At 43.9% G+C, this 25324-nt stretch overlaps 1 protein-coding gene across 4 annotated transcripts in view; it reads right to left on the reverse strand.

Annotated features, from left to right (window-relative positions):
* Positions 1 to 21843, reverse strand: part of SMG7 (SMG7 nonsense mediated mRNA decay factor) — a 51323-nt gene extending 29480 nt beyond the window's left edge. For all 4 annotated transcript variants that reach the window (XM_059477976.1, XM_059477977.1, XM_059477978.1 and 1 more), the window contains exons 1-2: positions 21764 to 21843; positions 981 to 1012 (exon numbers count right to left, since the gene is read on the reverse strand). In XM_059477976.1, the coding sequence (XP_059333959.1) occupies positions 981 to 1012; positions 21764 to 21792 (61 nt within the window). In that variant the 5' untranslated portion in view covers positions 21793 to 21843. The remainder of the gene's footprint in view (positions 1 to 980; positions 1013 to 21763) is intronic.
* Positions 21844 to 25324: the final 3481 nt, after the last annotated feature.

Consider the following 25324-nt stretch of genomic DNA (forward strand, 5'->3'; position numbering starts at 1 on the left):
AGCTGGCAAGTTAAAAAACAAAACAGGTAGGAGAATGTGGCTCTCCGTAAGTTATAAAACGGCAAAATTTCTTGCCACTGGATGAAAAATTTCCAGTGTAGCCAAAAAATAATTAGCAGACAATAAATCCATGGAGGGGTGCTAGATAGGACAGTGCATGGACACACACTGTTGGTGTTTAAAGAACACTGTGGGCGTTTTCTAACTCTTCAGTAGCTATCTGCTCTCCACCCCAGAGGGCGAGTGCAAACACTGCTCCCTGCTATTGAGTTACAGAGTCCAATTTCCCATGGCTGGGGCTGCAGGAGCACAAGGGATGGGCCTCATCCCAGGGAAACCATCCTGATACTGATGGCGCAGCCACTCCTCTTGGGTTGGGTGGATCCAGGTGGTTTTAATGGTCCTATGGAGACTACACCAGCCTGCTGCTTTAACTACACCCAGGTGACAAGCACAGCTGAGCAAAGGTTCGTGAGAGAACTAATTGTGCTGCAGGGCTGATTCATTAATATAAACCATTTCCATTTCCCATTAATATATACAGCTTAAATCACAGCTCACAGCATTTCACTGCATCTATGGCTGCACTTTCACAACACGGGGGAGTGCTCAGCATTTCCTCACCCAGGTTCCTTAAAATCACCCAAATCCTGGCTAATCCCAAGTACAGCAGTTCCTGTGCTCGTCTGGGCAGGAGTCTCAGGTCTCAAGAGAGAGGTAGAGACATGAGACCTTCATCTCCAAATGTTTAGAACATCCAAAGTCAAATTCAAAAATATGTATTAGGTATAGGCCAAAGGGGCACAGTTGTTAAAATACTATTTACTTATTTAGATACAAAGGACGAGACTTTAACACAAGGTCACACACTTTCCAGAAAATTCTTAGGAATGATAAGCAAAAGGAACACAAAAGGAAAACAAAACCAGGAATCAAATATTATTAATAAGCTATATAAACTGTATAATAAAGGCAATTACCTGTCATGTCAGCCTTCAGGACTTCTGCCTGCCTGTAAGAAAGCAAAATGACAATATATTAGAAAGCTCAAAATAACTGACTTATGCCAAAGATAATTCATGCAATGGTGAATCTGCTTACAATTCTGCTTTAGTTCACCCCATGCAGGATTTGAGTTACTGTTGGTTCAACAGCATGACTGCTTTTATTTCATCCCATAACAATAGTCAGCTCTTCACTTTTCCCTGCTTATGCCTCCTTCTGAACGAATATACTAATAATGCTCACATTATAGTTTATATTTTCAGCTTTATGTAGCAGCAGCGTCCTGCCAACATTAGTGATGATTGCCTGGGACATTTTTATCAACTCTAAGTTGTCACACATGAAATACAGGAGCCAACAGAGTCAGAGCAACACCAACTCCCATCAGTGTCTGTCAGCCCCTCAGTACAGCCCTCCTGTCCCCCACACTGCACAAGTTTCTGTAGGGAGAAGGGATAAGACTATGGCTTCCCCAATTGCCTCTTTTCCTTGAGCTGCATCCCTAAAGCAATGCTTTGATCAGGCTTCCAAGGAAAAAAAAAACAACACAGTACACACAGAAAGAATGGCAGCTACAGGTGACTACCTACAACTCCTGCACTGAGCATCCTCTGCAAATCCCCACTGCTGGTGAAGGCTGGCAAATAGCTTCCAAAAACAGGAACACTGGGGCAGTCCTCAATAAATAAATGTTCCTGAATGGTCAGTGTCTGGCTGGAGCAGGCAGTGGAGGTGCTACAGTTCAGCACTGTGTCAGCAGTACATAAAGCTTCGAGGAGCAGCCCTGCTGGTCTGTCTGATGGGCACAATTAACCCAGGGCTAATTTGGGTTTGGATCAGACACGTCCCTCTGCTCCTGATGCACTCAGGTGGTGATGCAGATTTGGAGAGTGCAAGCTTTCCACACCAGACATGGAATCCTCCCAGTATATGAAATGCTCCCTTCACCTGCCTCAGAAAAAAACCTAAAACCAAACACAGTTGGAAGACACACTGCCTAACATGAATGTCAGATGCCAGCTTGGAAAAGAATGGAGAGCCAGGAGAAAGCACCAACTGATCCCTAAAGGGGCTGCAGACATCAGCATATACTTTCTCTTGCCAATGTGAAGTTGTGGTGACTGCAAACAGTTTTTCAGTTTGTTCTGGGATCTACCTACTGGCCATAAATTATAGAGAAGGTTATGAGATCCACATGAGAATTAAAAAGGTATTAGAATAGGATATACGTAAGTAACATGTAAATTGTTAAGTTTTTAACAATTTGCAAAATTGTTAAAAACTTAACAATTTACATGTTACTTATGTATAACATGTAAAATTATGTTTATTTTGCAATAATAAAATTGCAAAATTCTTTGCAATTGCAAAATTTTTTGCAAAATTCTGTTAAGTGCAAGCATTATCTATAACAGCTCACCATAGCCACCTCCATCTAAAAAGCAATGGCATGCCCCAAGGGCTTTAATTGTCAGGAACATCTAAACTGATACTAGAAGTGAACCTGTATGCTCCTCACCTAATCCAAATTCAGTAACTGGAAGCATGGAGAGCATTTATTGCCTTTAAGACAACTTCTTTCAATTGTCAGAAAGAAGAGATAACACAGACAAGCAAAGCAAATTTTAGCTATTGTATCAGGAGAAAGCTGAAAGCCCAAGAAACATTTTTCCCTCATCCATACACAGGCAACAAAAGGCACCTAAGTGAAGGCTCTCTGTGGCTGCAGGCAGCAGGATGGGAATGAGCAGATCCTGCCCCCAGGGAGCCAAGAAGAGACAAGGAGGGACAGTAACCTCCTGTGCAGGCTGTGCCTCAGCAGCCTCTGCACTGCTGACCTGCAAGCCCAGTCAGGCCCAGAGCTGAGGCAGAGCTGTGGTGCTGGCAGCCAGCAATGCCACTGCTCCCAAGGAAAAGCTGACTTGCTCAGGTGCTGGAATCTCGCTTTTCTGAACAGCCAGCCAAGTTCCTACAGTCTGGCTCACGCTTCAAACATCTTCCAGTGCTGTGAAGGTCTCCTCTGAGCCGAGAACACAATCTGTGCTGCCAAAGCCACGAATGCTGAGAGGCTCAGCCCCAGCAGGACACGCAGGACTGTGCCCACAGACACCAGCCCAGAAATCTCTTCCAGTCACGAAGGCTCTGCCCTTTAAAAGCCAAGAACTGCTCCTCTGGAAATTTCTTGTGCAGAACTACCTTCCACTGAGTCTAATCTTTAAATGAGGAATGTAAAAGCACCTTTTTTTCCCCCCAGGAGTTTGCCCTCACTGCTGCCTAGAGAATTCTGGTGAAGAGAGCCTCAGCCTCTACATCAGCGCAACTGCTGACAGGCTCTCTGTAAGTGCACAGACCTAATCATATGGCTAGACCTGAGCTTCTACCAAAAAGAATTATTTAAAAACACTTTATTTTGGAAGAGAAGACTCATGGGCTCACAGAACAAGAGACTTTAGCACCAATCGCTTCACCAGCCATAACACAGACTGCCCTGTATAATTTATAAAATTGCAACAAGCAATACTAAAGAGATTAGCATTGTCATTTTAAATAAAATGTATAGAAATTATTTCAATGCTTCCTAAACTCCAAAGAAATTAGGAGAGTTGACCTAACATTAGTATGCTGCTTCTCATTTCCACCTAGAAACAATTTGTTTCAAATAGCTGCATTCTAAGCCAGGATAAGAGGGGGCAGCCTGGGTACAAACCTTGTTCTGCATCAGTGGCAAAATATTAGCAGAGAGAAAGAGAGGGATGACAGAAGATGCACTGCCTGTTCATTAAACAAACTTTACAATGGGCCTTTGCTGGTGCTCAGGGACTTCTAGTGGGCACCAACTGGAGTTCACTGGTAACAACTGGCAGGAGTTTCTCACAGTGCCAATGGCTCCTTCTATCACCCAGCATTTTTAACAAGCTTTTCTGGCCATATATTTTATTGCACCTCCTCATATTGAATTTACATTAGAATGACTCATTCTGGGGCAAAAAAAGGTTGCCTACTAGAAAACAGGGCAGGGCTTGCTTATACACTGTATCATTGCAAGAATATTCTCAGATATCTCCTTGCCCAGTTGGACTCAGCAGTTCAGTCAAGCTTCCCTAAGTTTGTTTTTTTTTTTTTTTATCCAAACCATAGTTCAGAAAAATTATATTTCAAGTATTTCCATATACCACCTTGAAATAACATCTACTCTTTATTATTTCCTAACCAAATATGTAAATTCAGCTCTGTGCTTTAGTCAAACTTTAAACTAAAATACAACAGCCTCCCATCCAATTCAGTGAAAATGTTTGATAGCTAAAGGAATTTTCATTTTATTCATAAAAGTGAAAAGCTTCAAAACTTTAAAACACAGTAGTCAGGACTGTCTCGCAAGGTTGTAAAGGTATAAGATAAATAAAAAAATAGGAGACAAAAGAAACTTCTCTTCTCCAAAGAACCTGAGAGTATATAAAGTTCTAAAGCCCCTGGAACTCAGAGGCTATATTTAATCTGGAATGAACCACTGGACTTGGCAAAAGAAGACAAGAAAGACACATTTCATTCTCCCTCTTCCAAGTTTTTACCATTCTTCATCAATTAAGTTTTCCAAGTCAGAATAAGAAAACAAGTTGTTTCCCTTGAGCTGGTAAGCAGTACAGAAAGAAAATCCCACAAATATTGGGATGTCTCTCCCATATATATTTTTGAAGTGTTTACCCCATCACACTAAAGAAACATCAAAAGATCATGCAGTCACACCTTCTCTTTTAACACTAGAGCAAGTTTGCTTAATTTGATGTTAAAATCATGTAAGATCATAGAGCCACTTTGGTTAACTATTTTATTCAAGTTTTCCTCTTGTTGCCATGTGACTTCCAACTCTATTTGCATATCACTGAACAAATGGATCTATTTTACCATTGTCCCCAAAAGAACTCATTTCTGTTCCAATATCTGCCTTCAGTACAGCTATAATTCAAGCACTCAATCACAAATTTTCAGTTCTGCATACACCACCCTGCATCTCTAATGGGGCTGTATCCATTCTACAGAAGCAGGGGTCTGCTAACAAGCTTCATTATCAAGCACAGATAAGCCAATGAAATTAAGCCAAACTTCTCAAAGCAGCAGTTTTGTGTTACCCAGCTACCATCCTCTATATTTTGGAAGTCAAGCCTCATTTACACCACACCTCTCTCATTTTCACAGTGAGGATCTGCCAGGCGTGATCTGCTGTGGCACGACAAGTTCTACAAAAAAACCTGGAAAACCCCAGGTCTCACAGAGCCAACAAGAACACCACCCTGTTTTCACCCTTCCTGAACGGGAACTTCACCTGGTTTTCCCCTGACAGCCCTAAGCTGTATCAGTTCTCTCATCAAATCTCAGTAACACAACCCCCCAATGAGGAATTGAGGATTTACATGACTAAAATGGGCAATGAATCCAGGCAGCTGGGCTTACAAAAGCCATCAGATCCAATCTCATTACTAAAAACTAAAAAAAAATGTGAGGTGGTCAGGAGTTTCACTCCAAGCAGAAATTCAGACTCCTGCAGTTCTCTTTCCTGGAGGTACTGTACCACAATGAAAAGCACCTGCAGCCTAAAGTGCCTCAGCAGGAGGTGACTGATCCCAAGGCTTATCAAGGGCACTGCCAGAAAGTTTTCATTCTTCTGAAAGGGAATAGAAAGATACAGAGAATAAATAGAATAAATGTGTGAAATGTTTCATTTTGGGTAGAAAAGGTAAATTTTCTATACTAGCATACTAAAAGTCAAACACTTAAATTAATATTTTAATTTCATTATTTCAGTATTTGGCAAGGGTCACAGCAGAAAGAACTTCAAAGCAACAACCTGCCATTTTAGATTTTCCTCAAAAAACAGCTATCTTCAACAAAAACTTATAATAGTTTTAATACTCAGTGGGGTTTTTTTCTTTATTTGTCTGTATTTAAGCATACTCATGCTGATTCAGGGCAGGTGGAAGCAGTAGGAAACACTAACAGCATGGACACTGAATATTCCACAGCATATTTAGGGGAGATTGATTGTTCAGAAGCCCCCAAGCATAGTATCCAAGACATCATTCACATCTAGAGTTTGGCACTTCAGATGTGAAGAAAACTTGCTGACACAAATGGTTGACAGTTTTCTGGAAAACAAGTATTTTTCCTTCAATTCCTAAGACTGGCCACTAACACTTGCTAAAATTGAAAAGTTTGTTTTCTTTATAGTTTTTAGAGACTCTCTGGCTACCAATCCTTTACAGCTGGTCCGCTTCGCTAAAGGTTTGAATTCTCAAACATAACTCTGACTTCCCTAAGCTGTTTTGCAGACAGTTACTATATCTCTAACTATGACCTGTCACAAGGAAATATTTTTGCAGCAATCTTAGGATTGTGCATAAACCTAGATGGTTATGCCTGAAGTACAGTAATAGCAAACTTGTGGGTAAACTTCAGCTTTTATTTTTCCTCCACCCATTAATTCAACATCACCTGAATACAACAGGCTTCAGACAACAGCTCCTGTTAACACATAGCTTTTCCTGAAGGGGCAAATGGATGCAGTCAGGATTTTGCAGGGGTATATAGCATCCAACAATAATTTTACTTATTAATTTGTGTAAAGACTCTACCTACTCATATATCAGACATGTACTGTTAACAGTTTTACTTCTATAGAACAAGTTCTTACTGTTCCAAACTTCCAAGTGTTGCCACCTAATTTAAATGATCATAGTTTGCACAAAGTTCTAGAATTGCTTGCTTTGGGAGCTGGCAGGTTTGAGTGATGTCAGCTCTTACTGAGGGAGCAAGAGATCTTCAGCCTGTGGGTCATGAAATGAAATGTTCCAGGTGCCTTGGAAGGCCACTGCTAACACACACCAATGAAAAACACCTTTAACAGAATCATCTTATTGTCAATTTTATGTGCTAAGTAGTTTCAATCTTATTATTCCTCTTACAGGCAGCTGAAGCCAGGGTACAGCTAATTTCCTTGACCTGCAGTTTAATCAGATTATAGCGGTAGATCAAAGCCACAGAAACAAGCACCTCATCACCAGTAAAAACAAAAAAACCTATGCTTCTGCAAGCAGATATAAAAGCAAAGCAATCACCACCTGAATACAAACCCCCTCCACAGGGAATCCTGCTCTATTCCTTTTGTGTTGTCACTGTGGCTGAGGAGGATGTCAAGAAATGGGGACACAGAGCACGGTTTTCCTTAATCCCATCTTCCCTCCTTCTCCTCTATTAGAAGCAAGTCATAATAATCATCCTCAAAACACAACTACCAAAAGCAACTCTTTCCAAGTTTGATCAGAGCTGGCAATCCTCCTCCTTGGATAAGGGTAGAAGTACTCTTGCAGTCAGCTTCATTCAAACTCATTTTCTTTCTCCAGTTTCACGGAAGTCAGTTTCTTTGTCTCAAGATTTTAAAACAATGTGCCCCAAAGGTAAAAGCACTCCTAAGGAAAGTTAATGTGTTCTTAATCTCTGATTTAATCTACAGAGAGGGAAATACAAACCTCCTACACTGCTCAGGCTTCTGGCATTCCACTGCCTCCACCAGACTCTCTGCTGTCCCCCTCCTTGCACAACCTGGAGTCAGAACATGAGCTAAATGCCTCAGAAATGAGGTCCAGCCATTCAGGATCAGCAATATGCCTCCATCTGTCCCATAGAACTCCAAAATTTATGCCAGGAGAGTAACCTGAAAACTATATATCCAACAACCTGGATTTTCCAATTCAAGCAAGAGCAGCTGGCAATAAATGTGATGTTAGGACTACCTCAGGAAAGCTCAGCTGTGTTTCCATAGTAATTTTTTAAAAATACTGACTATGCTGTTCTTTAACCCATCATCTTGACCTACTAGTTAAGTGGAATTTTATTAATGACAGAGGGGATAAAAATAACCTCTAAATGGATGCTGCCCAACAAAGAAAAGCACAAAAACTCCAGTCACCTCTAACTTGTTTACCTTCCAGGACCTGACAGCATAGCTCCACAAGTAACCCTGACAGTATTTTCAGTATAGAAAAATTCTGGTTTAGTAACAGTAATAAGACTTTATTAGATATAAAAAAAGGCATGCTCAAGAAATAATAAATGGATACTTAATACCTTCAAAAGAAAACTTTTAATAGCAAACAGTAAAAAAGTAAAACTTTTGTGGAATACCCTGGCACATCCATACAGTCCTGCGTTTACTACACTGGCTGACAATATGTCGGCTTTGCAGCTAACCTGAGAACAAGTGAAAGGCAAAACATTTAAGATCAAATACAAAATCCATCTGTATATCTCTTCCAATTTTTACACCATCCCTTGCATAAAAAGCATTTTTTTCATTTTTCAAAACTAAGGCAATCTTAAAGGTACAAGTGCACAAAAACTTCAAGACTGCCCTCCAATCCTCTCAGTCATTGACAGCCCTCTCCCTTAAAGGAAGTTAGACACCAAAACAAAGCTCTGCTCCCTCACTACCCACAATAAGGAACTTTGGGGAAGCACACAGAAGGGTCACCAGTTCTTAGGGCTGTAGTCCCAAGAGGGATGTGAAAGGTTTACAACTGAACTTGCCATGTTAATTCCCACAAGGTTTTGAGACTGAACGAGGAGAAGCAACAGAATTATTTTCTGAACAACCACAACCCCCCCCCCCAAACTATGCCCTTGTAATAAACATATAGTGTGATGTTTGCTCTTGCAAATGTTAAATGTATGTTTTAAGGTTAAAAGAAATTCTGTTAAGATCTGGTGGTTTATTTATATAAATTATGTAATGTTGAAAGTTGATCTCCAACCATTGGGGAAGTTGAAGCAAGAAGGACTGCACAGACTCCAAGGGGTGGGATGAAGGAGGAGCTGGTGCACAAATGTGGGGAGGTTGCCTGGTCAATAGCATAAATAAGGATTGCTATGGGCGTGGGCCATGTGCTTGTCAATAGCATAAATAAGCATTGCTATGGGTGTGGGCTGTGTGCCTCTGGCTGCACTAAGCACCCAGCACTGTCCCTTTTTCCTTATTCAGTCCCTTATTGTGGTTCAATAAACTTTTGAAAGTTTTAAGAAGTGAGGAGTCATTTCTCACACCCTTTTTTCTCTTTCAAACCCTGGTGAGAGCATACACTACCAGGTCTCAGTGCTGATAAATGTATAGTAACACCAGCAGTAATTTGCTATATTACAGTTCCTGACTTGGTAAAACCACTTGCGTTAAGGGGCTGGAAACTGCAGACAACAGATGTTAGAACAAGTGAACATTACTTCTTTTAACAGCTTTTGCAATGAAAACCATTTCCAGAATTACAGAAAATGCAGATATCTGAGCACTGAGATCAGCTTCAGATGGGTATCATCAAATCAGTTTCACAAAGTTCTGCTCCTCAAGTCAGCCCTGCATAAGCCCAAACAGGTGAGGCAGGAGCTACCAGCCCTCCTGGACACTGCACAGGATCCCCCAGACAAGTGTAGAGAATCCAATTCAAAGGAAGGAATTGCAGTCAGTTCAGTGCCCCACTTGCCATGCAGACAAAATGTGCCCTCTCACCTGCCCACAGAGCTGCAGAGCAGTGACACACACCACACATTTCCCTCTAGAAAGGCCACTCCACTTTGCATCAAGAGGACAAGCGCAGCATCTCTAAATTCTGACTTTCAGCTCCACAAGTTTCCTGCTGCCTCCAACCTCCACTAACAGCTTGGAATATAAAACTCAGATCTCTTGCTCATTTCTGGTGTTCCCTACAGAACCCCTTCCTCAAACTGCCCCTTGCACAGAGGCAAATGCTGACCTTTATGCTCAGTAAGGCTGGAATGACTCCAAAACAGAGGAAAGGATCATTTAAGAGGAGCCAGTTACTGGGAATTTGAGATACTGTCCTCATTGCTAAGCAGCAGATGGATAAAAAGCAAATCCATAGATGGTACCATCAGAGGTGGCAGAAATAAAGCCCAAGTAATCCCTCACACTGTGTTTGTAGCAGGTTAGCTATGACAGGTACAGTGGAGTTCAGTGTTTTCAACAGGTGCTCTCCAAGTCCTTAAACTAAGATCTATGCCCAGATAGTCAAGGCCTTCCAAAATATAAGCCTTAAAGCAAAATTATTGATATTTAAATATTGTGGTCATTCAGTAACTGTAAACTGGTTTTTGCCAATCCCATTCATTTTATAAACTCCCAATCACATCAACATCACACAAAACACACATCTATGCACAAAGATGACATACCCAAAAGTTTAAAAAGCTTTTCATTATTAAGAGGTTTGAAAGGACACCACATGGTACACACAAGCCTTGACAAAAACACACCTTGATTACATCTGGATATGATCCTAATTGCAAGCTGCATCTTAGAAATTATTTTCAATTTTCCATCTTGAAATTACATGCAAACCATACTCTGAAAGCACAGTAACAGCAGAAGGCTGAACACCAGTCAGGGAGAATATTATACCCTCCATTTATGATAATTAAATGGGTACTCAGTACATCATTGCCAATCATTTACAGGAGTCTCATTAGCTGCTCCCCATTCTCTATCACAAACACATAGGCAATGCTGTTCTGAGATAAATTTACTTTCCAAGCAGAGAATATTCAAATAATTTCTGGCTTAGCAACACAAAACTCACCTGCAGTCTTCTACTGTTGGTTCTCCTCAGGTCAGGAGTGGTTCATGCAGAAGGGCTGCTGCCTACAATACCCAAGCCCATCACCAAAACACACAGTACTCCTGGAATGTGGGAAGTTACTCTGTTCTGTATTCAGCTGAAGGGGAAACCTATGACCAATCCAACCAGCTCAGATCTAGCAAATGTTATTGGCACAGAAGGAGGGAAGCAGATGGATACACTACTACAAGAATTGTCCCCTCCAGGAAAGGTGCACCTTGAAGCTTTGGGAGCCCATCAAACACCAACAGGTCTGGAGGAAATCCAGCCTGTTTGAGGAGATGCAGCTCCATGGCCCAAGTCCAGCTGAGCTGTGCAGCTCTGCTCCAGCAGGCCCAAACTGCCTCTGAACAGGATCTGCTGCCACCATTGCCCCACTGAGTGCTGCCAGGTGCTCCCAGTTAACCAGTAACCTCCTTTCCTGTTTTGAAAACTGATGGATTGGTTAGGAGCAAGCATCTGAGTAAATTTATAACTCCCAAGGTTAAATCCACTTGCGAGGCCTAAATATTTTTATTAAAAAATGAAAAATTATTTCAAATTTAAATATCAAGACCTAAAGACAGAGTCCTTTCTAGTTTTATGTCAGAAAAGTTCACATGATGTTCAGCTGACTAGAAATCAGTATCTGCTTTATGAATCATATATGGAAAAACGTGGGGGTTTAGCAGACCTTTACTAAACATAAACTGTAGAAAAGAATAATGCGAATGCAGTTTTCCAGACTGCAGTCTCCCTTTCAGCAGTCAGACCAAACCTCATTATCTGCAAACCTCATATCCTGCAAAGGCTGAGGAAAAGGCTCCATAGCAATGGATTAACACATCCCACCTGAAGATCAAATCATAAACCTAGAAAGGCCCTCCAAAGGTTATAGAGCCCATTCCATCACCCTGATGTTATTTCTGACAATCATTTAGTTGCTTGTTTTTAAAGTCCTACCAAGTCCCCTCCATAGCCCAAAGCAGCACCCTGGACACTGCCAAATCATTCCCACATGGCATAATGCCCTGCCTTCAGGAACTGCTCAGTGCCTTGGCTTCACCCACTCCAGCTCCTTCCTGCCACCAAATCCCACAGCAAAAATCACCAGCCTTGCTCAACCCACTGCTACTTCTGCAACATGGGGAAGGGTAGTGACTGTCCCTCACTCACAGAAAACATTCCCTGAATCTTTGAGGCATATTAAACAAGAAGAGACAATGCCATCAAAAGATTCAACATGTGACCACATAGTTACCAGTTATTAACTCAGTATTTGTGTGCTACTCAGGCTGCACAAGCCAATGCAGCCCCTGCATTCCACTTTGCAATCAACTATAGAGGGATTTCATAGTCATTTGTTTTGTGTAGTGTACCAGCATGTCCAAAACAAGCTTGAAAATAGAATAATTTTAGCACTGTGCTTCAGCATTTGACAATAAAGCAGGGAAGTGAGGTGAATCATGCTACTTTAATACCAAATCTGAAATCCAAATGTTCAAGAGCATTTCCCATTATACACAAAAAATTTCCAGCACCTGAGTCCTTGAAGTCCCAAAGATCTTCATGTCTGTTGGATCTGTCCTTCCTGAAGACAAAACACTCTTGACCCACATCACCTAATGCTCCAGCATAGCAATTCTCAATTATTTCAGGAATTAACACAACCAGTTATGCAGGACAGAAGATACACTTTTGTAACCATCTTTAATCAAAGAGTACAGAATTTTAACTGATCTTGAATGAGTATCCCCAAATTCTTAGCACATAACATAATGTTACAGGCAGACACAGCACTTTTTTTAGTGCTGACTTCTGACTGGCCACCTATGATGGAAGGGACCAAAACAGTCTGTAGTTGCACAAGCAGCATCAGCAAGCACTTGACATCTTCATCAGAAACATACTGGAAATATTATTCTGGGAAATTTTAAGCCTTAAAGATTATTTTAGTCCTTGATATCAAACCCAGAAAACAAGTACTCCAGCTGAAGTCAGAGCAAGCCCCAATCCCCTACAGATGTCTTTGCCCCAAGCCCCATATCTCCTGCCATTTACCTCAAAAGAAAATTAATCTCTAAATTAAACAGTCATGGTATGTTCAAGCTGGGTGGAATACCTGCCAGACGTTCATGCCCTGGCATAATCTGTGTGACATGCTCATAAATTAAGGCCTGCTGTAATAATTCAGATGCATGTCAACAATGCAAATTAAGGCTTTTATCACTTCTAGTTAAAGATTTCACATATATGTTCAACATTTCACCTATCAATGGTATTAAGACAAACTGAAACACTCTAGATTTTTACTGCAAGTCCACTCTGCGTATTTTAATAACTGAACTTACAATCATTAACCAATATAGACATCTCACTTTTTAAAAAAAAATTGAAATTATATTTCCTTTATTTTTCTAGTAACTGGAGCAGTATGTTTGAGCTCTAAGAGCTGCTTTAGTTTTCATGTTTTTATACACTTTTGGTGGGTCTGGGTCTTTCTTTAATACTTGTAAGTGTGGTTTAAATCCTTTGAACACAATTCTCACCAACAGATTGGCTTTTTCCTGAGAATATCTGGCTGGATCAAGTCTCTCTGCTCACAAGTTTGGTTATGGCAATGTCATCAACAAGAATTTACACTACTTCAAGACCAACAACTTCAACAGCAAGAAGTCTTGTCCCATTCTTCCTTCTCCATAGGCACAGAGGATTAGCATTTCCATTTTCAGTTATTATTAGGGTAGTTTTGAAAATCTGCCCTGAAGATCCCTCATAACAGTTCAAGTGTACCTTGAACTAAGAGGAGGAATGCCCAAAGGCCCTGCCAAAAGCAGTACTGCCTGCAGAAGGAACCAAAGCTGTCAAAGTTTGTTTGGGTTAAAAAAGATTATCACAGTCACAGCTGTTGGACACACAGCAATATCCACATGCTTTCTCCACATCATGGCCAGACCAACACAGGACATGGCAAATCAAATCCCAGGAGAATTTCACTGCAACAGACAGCAGCACAATTTACAGGACTATCATAAAACAAAGAGAAAAAATGGTTTTCCCAACAGATTTATCAAAAATGCATTTATTCTTCATGTGCAGGGAAGTTAAGATGTGGTAAATAACGCAGCACAGACTATGGGGGGGTCCAGAAGGCCCAAAACAGGCAGGCTCCAAACAAACTGCCCTTTGCCATAGCCTGACCAAATAGGAACAACTCTCAAGGCATCATTAAATCAAGACATCATGAAACACCAAAGTCTGAAATAAAGATACTTAATGCCCAAAAGGCCCGCTTTTCTGTTTTCCAAAGAAAAAAGCAGTTTCCTTTAAGTAGTTCAGGAAATGTTCCCCAAAGAATCAGTCTTAAAGGTTCCACATTCAAAATGCATTTCTCATTTTCTAACAGCTAGAGAGTAGCTCTCAGATAATTCAGCTGTACAACAAGCAGGGCCTGCAGACTCAAAACAGACAATGCGTCAGAGGAGAGGATAGGGAGAAATAAAATAAAAATCAGCTTTACCCATACCACCATCAGACAAAGCAGAAAACTGTTCAATGAGGCTGAGCACTACAGGACACTTTCAGCATCAAAAACATGAAATAAAAAAATGAGAAATAGACTGCTGATGTATTCAGGATATAGTAAGTACTTTCAGAAATATTATCTTTGTTTTCTCTGAAGATGGAAGAGAACATGAATTCTAGCAGGACTCCTAGATACCTCAAGGGTATCTCTGATTTGAGTCCCATCAGTGAAATTCAGTCTGTCACCCACAGCTCTGTAACAATCCCAAAAGATTCAAAAACTCCTCAGCCTTCTGGCTCCTTATGATAACCCCTTGAGTGTAGAAGTGTGAATAATCCCAGAGAAGTCCGACTGGAATACAGAAAGGAGGGAAAGCACACCTAATGCCACTCCAAAAAGTTTATGCCACCTCAACTCACAGGATTACACTGATCTGAACAAGCACCTGCTGATTTAACTCCGAGGGATTTAAATATCCAGCTTCACAACATTGTTTAAGCCATTTCCCCCTCATTTGGTCATCTGGGTAGTCCCCAAGTTTACAATGAAAAGTTCATCTTGAATTCAAATGGGAAGAGAGGCAGTGGGCAGACAAGTGTAGAAATGTGGCCCAAAGGCAGGACTTGGAGCAGGGCTGCACAAGTGGCAGCTGGTGATGGCTCCAGTACAGCTGTAATGCCTCCAGCAATGCCCTGCCCAGTGCACTCCAGTGCTCAGCAGGCACACACAGACAAAGCCACCAGCCCTCCACCCTGGGATCATGAGAAACGATGGCCCAGAGTCCTCACATCACCTCACAACAAACAATCTGTTATTCCTCTATTCTGTCCACAGCAGTAAGATGGAGAAATAAGTTACCATATCCCTCCCTGAGCACAGGAAAACACGTGTTTTCCCAAACACCACTGAAATTTATTACCTCCCTCATAACACATTAAAAAGTACAGAATCAAAGTATGCATCTCTGCTAATGATTTTAAGGAAAAAATCTGTGGGTTTATTCCCCTCCTGGCTGACAGCAGCTGTGCAGTTTTTCCAGTAAGATGAGGACAATCCTCAAGTTCAAAGTAATGAAAGCAACAACTAGTGTCCTCCCACATATATTCCTTACAAATTATAGCTTCATTCTTTAACTGCTCTTCTACCAGCCTGCTGCTATGAGTGAATCTCTGCTACTGTCGTGAAGATGAAGAACCCATAAACCTCTACAATCCCCAGCAGCTCCTCATCCAACATAATCAGATCCTACAGCAAATTATCCACTTTTCCCTCCCCAGCCACCATGCACTTGAACTGCAATTATTTCCCTTCTATACTCATTTTTGCTGGCTGAGCAGGGCAGGGAACATGCCAAGGTATTTATCCATCAAATCACTGACTTCTCCCATCAACCCAACCTTTCTTTCTCCAACAGGAAATGCCCACAGCAGCCAATGTGGCAAACTAAAAAAAGCAGGGAAGCTTCAACTTCCAGATACATTGACTTAAACAGATTTACGTTGCTTAAATTAAAAGTTTGTGATACAATTCAGTGCCCATATCAGTTTATTTAGAGGCCAAAATAATCTCACTGACCAAGCTATGGTTACTTGTTACAACTTCTTAGGATAGAACAGACTTTACAAGTAGCCAGAATATCACAGTATACTTTACACTGAATACTTAAATAAAACAATTTTATTTAATTATTTTATTTATTTAATTTAGCTAATTCACCAAGAAAATGTACTCTCTTACCATGCATTGAAATGAAGAAACTGAGGAAAAAAAACCCCTCCAATCCCCATACTCAGGGATGGGGGCAGCCTTCTCAAAATGCTTTGGTGCCCTCCCTCATTAACACTTCAGACAAGCATCACCTGGTTTTACTGCTACAACAGAACTTTCTCTTTTCCAATAAAGATCAAACTACATAGGAATATGCAGGTTAGAACAAGAACTAATTGCTACAGGAATCATCCCTGCCATCAAAAATAAATAAAAAAATAAATACATGAATACAGCTGTAACTTTACTTACACTAACCTGCACTTCTAGGTCACTGGAACACTGTGGTGCAAGTAACCTCACAGCAGATCACAGAGTGTAGTAAGAGCACACACTGTGCTCTGCAGCAAGGGGAGACTCTCAGCCCAGACTGGAAAGAGGGGTATGCTTTGTGGACAGTGAGACCAGGTAAATTCTATAAGGATGATATTCTATATATAGCTACAGCCATATTCCAGGAAACACGACACTATTTACTGGGGCTGTGGGTCAGTGAGCACTTTATTGATAATGAGCACTATCACTCCAAGCAGCAGTCCCACCCCACTCTTAACCAATAGTGCCTCAATCCTGTTGCACACAACTTTTGTCAGTACATCTGTAGTAACACAATGAATGGGATCAGGAAACCAACTTGGACCAAGCCCCATGGGTAAAAAACAAAACTAAAGCAGTTTTAACCTAGTGTGATTCCCCAGTTCAGCTTCTTTAGACTTGGCCATAAACTCATAAACTTATGCCCTCAAATCAGGGCTGAGGGTGAGAAACTTCCATCAAGAGCTGTTCAAGTTTAAAACCCACCCTTGTATGGCTAAGCTTTTGCCAAGTGCTCAGCAAGTCACGTTCTCTGGTTACTGCACCCTCTTCTCCCTGGCACATGTTCACCTTCCTGCCAGCCCCTCCAGCAGGAAAATACACCCAGCACCTGCAAACCTGCCCAGGCACTGCCACCCCTGCTGCTACCTCCCTATGGAGGAGCATGGCCAAAGCCCAGCACAGAAACCAGCACAGCTCAGGGCAAGTTCTGCAAGTGCTGCTTTACCCCAGCTGGGCTCTGCCTGCTTCTCTCTCACCAGGCACATTGCTTTAGATCACCCACACATGATCACCTAACCAGCTAACTTTCACAAACTTATCATGGCAGCAACCAACTTCAGGACATTTCAACTTGTTTCCTCAGGAATCTAGGTTTAAAAAACAAAAAATTATCACAGGTGTGACAGTGGCTTTAGCACAAGTTGTCCCTGGGTGACAGGAGAATGCTCAATAATTTGGATGCCCATGATAGGAAAAAGGGAACAAGTAATTGCTGCCCAGACACCTGAGGAGTATGGTGTGAGTCTTGGGGCTCTCAGCAAGATGAATTTCCTTCAGCAGAAAGCTCAGTGGGGAACTGCTTGACACTTTTTTGATTGTGATTCTTTTCACTTCATAGGTCACCACAAAAAGCTTGTTGATCCTAAGTAAACAGCAGCCATCATCAATCTTTGCCTTTTTAAATCATTATTCTCACCCTCAAAGAAGAATAAGAAGTGTTGCTCCTATTAAATATTGGCAGAAATTCTAGTTATCAAATGGTGGAGACATCTTATACAGAGAAAAAAAGAAAAAACTAGAAGGGAGACTTGATGTTCCCCAAAGAAAACATCAAGCTATGAGGGCCCTCCTGGAAGGCCAAAGCAGACCCCACTATGTCTCCCCTGCTTAAAATTCAAGAGTAAACACTGTATGAAAGTAGCATAAATCATTTCAGAAAACAAAAACCTGGAGGGAATACTTTCCAACACTGATTTGGTCATGTTCAGATACCAACACAAACCAAGAAAGCTGTGGAACAACTGGAGCAGGGTCTCCAGAGCAGTCAGGGCTGGAGCAGAGGCTGTGGAGCCAGGCTAGGACAGTGTGAGGCAGGGAAGGCTCCAGGGCACCCACAGCTGCCACATGCCTCCAGGGAGGGCACTGCGAGGATAGATCCAGGCTCTCCACGTGGGAGCACAGGAGACAATGGGCATAAGACAATACAGGAGAGGTTCGGACTGGATGTACAGAAAATCTTTTCCACCACAAGGATATTCAAGCTGCCCCAAAAGGCTTAAATGTCTCCATCCCTGGAGGTTTTCAAGCCCTGGGCACTTGGTCTGAGCCCAGAGCTGTCCCTGCTGCGAGCAGGAGGCTGGAACAGGAGCCTCCTGAGGCCTCTCCCCCCGCCTGCCAGCTCCAAAAGTCCATTGCAGGGACACAGAGTTCTCTGTTAAGAGGTTGGTTACATTTACTAACTTTTTCCTTCATATACTCCCAAGATAATTAAATTACTGACTTAGGCCTGCTGAGACTCACTCAAGCAGTATTCTGGTTGGTGCCTTTCCAGCACAGACAAGCATCACCTCTACATCATCCTGACCAGGAATCAGTACCAGAACATGCTGACACACAGACTGCAATTACCTCTGCTCCAGCCTCCTTCTTTAACAGAGAAGAAACTCTGCAAAGAGGTGTGTCACAGGCTGGCAGACAGCAAAGGAGTAACCATGAAGAGACACAGCAGATGCACAAGTTAATGGAGCTACTGATGAGTCTTCAAAAAAGAGACCCACAATTTGAATTATTAAAGCAGTCAAACCTTTAATGAATTTGGTTATAGCCTCATCATAAGGCTACAGGAAACTACCTACTGGTTCATCAGCACTGGAATTTCTAAGCAGTGCTCAAGCCCTGTAATTCAAGCACTTTTTATTCTACATTTGTGCTTGTGCACAGTTTACCAGAGCAATGCCACATTTAACTGGTAACTGAGCTCACATCTTTTTGAAATGCAGTTGAGACAATCATTTGTCAAACTGCTAAACTTCTGAATCCCAGTTAACTCCTTTTTGAACATTAACATAAAATTGGCATTGAAGATCATTTCTCTAAAGTGAATAAACACGGACTAAAGCTCAACACTGGCTTATAAAATGGATGTGCTCAGAAGTTTGTGCTATTGTGTCAGAATTCCTATCGGTGATATTTTGCTTAAAAGTGACTTCTTTTATATCTAGCAGGATACATGAAATGTCTAGTTTAAGACAAGTGCCCTGTAAGATTAATTAGATTTCTGGGGAGTACTTGCAGATTCCCCAAGCAGCACAAATAGCATGGATACAAATTTTCAGGCAGTGGCAATGAACAGATTCACCTCAACAGGGAGACTTGAACAGCGTCCCTGTTTCCTAAAGTATCTTTTAGGTTCTTGTCTCCTAAAAGAATCCTCTGAAAGGTCTACTCACCTTATCAGATACAATGCAAATCTTTGAGAAGTGACTCAAACAATTACTCCAGTGAAGTATGTAGGAAACTAGATGGGAGAGAATATACTGCAATACTCTTGACAGATGACTTTGAAAAGGATAAAACTGGGAAAGCAAAAATCCCAAAAATCTATCGCAACATAGGAAGATGACTTAAAACGGACTTCCCTACAACTTTTCAAAGACTCAGTACATGAAACCTGACCTTATTTGCTCTTCCTGGAAGACTTCTGTAGGGGGCTCATGTGTTCCTCAGTTCTCCCAGGTTGACTGAAGGGGCACAGTCCTTCAAGGATAGCATTTTAAAATAGCTGATTCACACACATACAGAAAGCAAGAACCCAGAAGTGGAAGAGTTAAGGTAGTCCAGCTAAAAGTCCATTCTTCCCCACTCATCTTTTCAACAGCTTGATTCTTGCAGAGTCATTATTTCACTAGGTATTTAATCACTACATGCTCACCTTAGAAATCTGTCTAAAATCCAAATACACTGAAAAATGATTTCTTGCAGAAACTTTTCTGTGCCTCCTTAGTGTTAAGACAATGAAGACAGCAGAGACTGCTTGCCTCATGCCTTCATTTGGCATAACATTTTGCTAAGCTGCCCTCTCACATTGTTACTCTTTGGTCTATTCCTTTCTCATTACAGTTGGATTGAGCCTGTCCTGCCACAGTAAAAAGGAGCATGCCCTCCTCCTTAAGACAGAGGACTAACAGAACTGGCTCTGAGAGTCTGAGGCTTAATTCCCAGTTCCCTTTATGAGCTTGGGCTGCAGCAATCTGCAGCTGCATTTCTGCCCTATGCAAATCAAACAATTTAAATGAACGTTCTGTGGATGCAAAAAGCATTTCACAGCTTTTCAAGGAAACCTTCCCCAAGCACACCTTCTGCAGAGAGAACAAACCCAAATGGTCTTCAGAGGCAGAAGGAAGGTGATGACAAGTTTAGAAGAGGGACTGCCCTGTTGTTTTAGGAAGAGAGGCCTTTATAAAGGTTCTTGGTGACAGAGACACTGACTGCAACACATTAGTTATGTGCACACGCTCCAGTCCTGTTGCTTTGGCACAATATAAACAAAGCAGCCAGGAAAAAGCAGGAACAACCCAGGATGAGCTGAAGTGTGGGAGGAACAAAGAGAGGAGAAACTGGTGATTCCTGCCCACAGCTTGCAGGAAGGATTTCCAGCTTGGCACAGCAAAATGCTAAGGAAGAGCCTGGTGGTGCAGGAAGGTGACAGGAGCAGGGACATGTGTAACATGTACAGCTTCCCACAGCCCAAAGGACACATGCACTCACAAGAAGGAACAGGGAGCCAGATGTTACAATATTATTAACACCTGTCCTACAATAAAAAAAGTCTTTTACTGATAGAAGATTGCTAATAACAAAGCATTTTAAAGCTTTGTCATGATGTAAGAGGAAAGAAAGAATGAAGAAGTTTCATGACAACATAGGTGTACTCACCTGGAAGAGCAAAAGGTCATAAACTCACTATTAGATAAAAAAGATTACATTCTTTTCGTTTTTGAAGATATCAACTTGAGGTAGGATCTGGGATAACAGAAGGCAGCAGAGGTAAAAGACAAGATGAGGAGGAAGGAATTTGGAGAACCAGCAAGGAGAGACTGCTGAAGTGCTCCAGAACTTTGTATAGAAAGTGCTTTTGAAATGTAAAATCCTCACTGAATTCACTCCTTCTAAATCCTTCCCGAGCCCTGAACTCCTCAGAAGGAACGTGCATGCCCTTTTGGCATACCTACTCCGTTTCCATGAGGTGTTCTGGAACCATCAGGGGTGACACAACACGATCAGCCTGGACACTGAGTACTTTACAGCTCCTGAAAAGCCATTTGTAGCACACGACGCTGCTCTCCAAAACCACTAGAGAACCACTAGAGAACGAGCATTTGGGTATAGGTTCACCCAAACGCTAAGTTCACCCCAAAGCCTATCAAAGTTCTGCTCGTATCACCGTGAGCTATCTCTCGTGCTCTCGACTTGAGGCACCGGGGACCGGTTCTGTTTCAAGGCACAGCCCTGGCAGCCTGACTCCGCTCCCAAGCCTGGGCTGCCCGTGCCCGACACGGACCGGCTGTGCCAGCCGTGACTGGGGACTCGCAGCTGATGGCGAGGGCTGAGCCACGGCTCCGGCGACTCCCGTTCTCCCAGAGCACCTCCCGGGGCTGCGAGCGCCGCTCCCGCTCCACAGCCGGGGTCAGACCTGGCGGTGGCTCCGCAGCGCTGGGTTACGGGGCCACCCCGGGGGAAGCGATGGGGAATTCCGCCCGGGAAGCCGCCGGACTCTCCCACCCTCCCAAAGCACCGGCGTGACCTTGCTGGGGAGCCCTGGGCCATGCGGCAGCCGAGCCCGGCCGCCGGGGAGCTCCGGAGCGCGGCGGCGGGTCCCGCACACCGGCCCGGACACGGCCCAGCGCCCCGCAGAGCCGCTGCGAGGCCCGAGGGCTCCGGGTCCGCCCGCTCCCCGCCGCTCCCGGTCCGCCCGCCGCGCCCCGGAGAGACTCACCGGAGATACTGCGCGCACAGCAGGCTCATCCTCCGCCGCTCGCCGCCCGTCCCGCCGCGGCTCTCACAGCCCGGGCCGGCCCGCCGCCCCCGCGCCACCGCCGCCGCCGCCTCCCGCCGCCGCCATCTTCCCGTGCAGGGCCCGCGGGGAGGAAGGGGCGGGGTGTTCCCGCTGTGCGCTCCGGCCGGGCAGGCCCGCCCGCGCCCCGCCGGCCCCGCCGCTCCGGCCCCTCGGCGGCCCGGGCAGCCCCGGCTCCGCCGCTCCGGCACCGGCGGCGTCCGCTCGCCGCTCGCCCGCCCCGCCGAGCCGCTGCGGCCCTCCCGCCGCGCCGGCCGCGCTTCCGGGCCGGACCCCGCCCCCGCCGGCACTTCCGGCGGCGCCACCGGCAAACCCTTCCCCCGCCCGCTGCCATGGCAACCGAGGGGGCGGTGGGGCGTCGCCATGGCAACCGCGGCGCATCCCGGGGCCTGCATCCGCCGCCCGAGCCGCGCCGCCACCGCCGGCTTTGTCACCGCTCCCCTCGGTCCCGGAGGGACCGCTCGCCGGGAGGCCCGTGGGGCTGGCGGGGGCCTCGCCACAGAATTACGGGAACACAGAACGGGGCAGGTTGTAAGGGATCACAGTGGGTCAGTGGGTTCCACCTCTCTGCTCAAGCAGGGTCATTCCAGAGCACACGGCACAGGATTGTGTTCCGACAGGTCTGGAATATCCTCAGTGAGAGACTCCACAGCCTCTCTGGTCTCTGTGCCAGTGCTTGGTCACTGCACAGGAAAGTTGTCGGTCATGTTCAGGTGGAACTTCTTGGGCATCCATTCCTGCCCATGGTCTCTTGTGCCACTGCTGGGCCCCAGGGAGCAGAGCAGAGCCTGGTCCTTGCTCCGAGCCCTCCCTGCAGACAGGGACACAGGGGGATGAGGGCCCCTCTCAGCTGGGTCTGCTCTGGAGGCTGAACAGCCACAGGTCCCTCGAGAGAGCTGCTCCACGCCCTTCCTCATCTCCTCAGCCTCCTCTGGGCCTGCTCCAGGAGCTCCAGCTCTCTCCTGCCCTGAGACAATTAGGTCACACTGGGGTTTATTTTCTCCAGGCTGAACAACCCCAGTTGTCCCAGCCTTTCCTCATAACAAAGCTGCTCCATCCCTCTGATATCTTGGTAGCCTTGTCTGGACTCGCTCCAGCAGCTCCATGTTCTTCCTGTGCTGGAGATTCTGGAGCTGGACAGAGCGCTCACCTCAGCATGGCAGTAACCTTGCACCTGGGTGCAACATTCTGTCACTGTTCAATATTTACAGTATTTCCACTATTTATCCCATGTTGTCCCACCTCCTATGCTGACTTGGTGACTTGATTTGTGCTCCAATTTGTTTTTTTTATGGCAGGAAAATCCCACTAAGTTTAGTGCCCATTTGAGCAAATGAGCCAGCCTGAAGAAATGAGGCAAATTTGGGATCAGATGAGCACAAGGTGTTTGGCTAATAAAAGTTGTGTCATTTGAGACTGGTCACTACCTGAGGACAAAATGAAAGATCATGTTTCAAAAATAAGTCCCCCACATTTTTTCAGGTTGAAAATATATATTGAAAATATATTCAGGTGTGGATATTTTCATGCACAGAGGTGGCACTGGACTGTCCTCTGCCTCTGTGCCAAACTTTGGCTTTTATGTCTTTGAGACATCACATTTTCCTGCTGCTCAGCATGAAAACCTGGGATCAAGCAAAGATGAATGAACAGCTCAACAGCTGAATGATGAAACATCAAATTCTCTGCAGGTTTGGTGATTATTTCAATCCAAATGTTGTGATGTGGGGAATTAGCACTCAATAGCATTCAAAGGAAGAAACAAAGCATGAAGATACCTAAACAATTCTAATTTTGTCCTCTATTCTTCCTGATCAGTAATTATGTTATCACGAGTTAAGTGTATTTGTTGTCATCCAGATTATCCTACCTAGATTTTGAATTGTTAGTGACAAAAGCCTCATCTTACCCTAATAATCTCTTTTCCCCAAATATAACTTGTATGTAAAACTTCAGGAATTTCAGCTGTGTAGAGGTTTGTTAAGACTTCATTATTCCCTTGCAAATACCACCCAGAAGAAAGAAAATTTTATAAAATAGGCCTCATTTCTTAGAGAAATTCTTTCTAATCCTTATAATTCATAAAGCAACAAATTTCCTTTTAATTTTTTGAGAATAAATGCTGCACATTCTGAGCAGAAGTGCCCTTTCACACTGACTAAAAGCTAGCTCACTTCTGGAAGGGAGAGAGCAAGCAGCCATTCCCAGGTATCCATGCTGAGTGCCTTGGCCTCACTGCCCATCCCAGGAACCCAGCCACAATCCCACCTGCACAGACTGATCCAAGCTGTCACCTCAGAAACATTAAAAGGGCTGCCAAGATAATTGTGGCCAGTGCTCAGCTGGTGTTGCTGTGTGTGGGCAAGAGAGAAGTCAGTTCCCAGGCTGACCTTCCCCAGGAGATTGCCTGGAATGTCAGCACAGTGTCCCAGAAACACTGCACAGCACTTGGGGTCAGCTCACAGTCCTCAACCTCAATAGATCTCCAGCTTTATCTCATGGCACTCTTTGATCATCTTCTTCCAGTGCATGAGGAACCAAGCCCTGAGAAGAGCTCCCCAGTCTACTCATAAGTTTTCAAACCTCAGTTATAAGTCATGTCTTTCACTGGCTGCTTTTCAGTCTTGCTTACTCCTTCCTTGTTTGAGTGTCTGATCCTACAATGGGTCATCCAAAGTGGAAGATTTCTCCCTTTGGGCCAGGCTGTCCTACCCCATGTGGCCTCAGACCTGGTCACCGTGGGTTTGGCAGCTCCCTCCACCTCAACAAGGCTCCCACCAAAGCAGCTACCTCTGAGTGATTTCATTTATTGTTATTCCATTTATTTATGCTGTTGTTCCATTAGCAACTGGGTCAGCTTGGCCTGTCTGGCCTGGCCCAATCTGCCAGCTCAGTCTGGCTTCTTTATATTTGCAAATCCCTTCCCTCCCATGGGCTGGGTTTGCAAGCCTGAGTTTTGGCTAGATATGTTCAGATTATATCTCAAAAATGGGTATAAACTAAATATCTGCCTTTGTGGGAACCAGGGGTTTTATTCCAACTGGGCCATCAGGTGAGCACTCCCTTATTCAAGACTTTTTGCTTCTTCTCAAGGAAAGGCCTCTCTTTTTTTATCTTTTAAAGTGCATTGTTGCATTACAAAAATTTCTTAGAGTCATAGGGCTGGCATGTGGGAAGCAGAACTGAATCTGCTTCTCAACCCTTATCAGAAAAGGCTCCAAACTGTGCCAGGATGGTTTCACAAATGGTTTAAGCCCCTCTAATTGTCCTTTTCTCTGATAGATTTGAGTTCTTTTGAAGAGTTTGCACAGTGTCAGTTTAAAAGCCTTAAGCTGGAAGGTTTCTGTTCCTGCTCCCAAGAGGAGGGACAAGGTGAGAGGCAGTGCTGGGACAACTGAGGAATTCCCATCCCTCACCCCATGAACACAGCCATGATCTTCCTCCCTTCTGGTGCATGGCCCCCTGCTCTGGAGGCCTGGCTGT

This window comes from Ammospiza nelsoni, chromosome 9 (genome assembly GCF_027579445.1).
Source record: "Ammospiza nelsoni isolate bAmmNel1 chromosome 9, bAmmNel1.pri, whole genome shotgun sequence".
NCBI lineage: Eukaryota > Metazoa > Chordata > Aves > Passeriformes > Passerellidae > Ammospiza > Ammospiza nelsoni.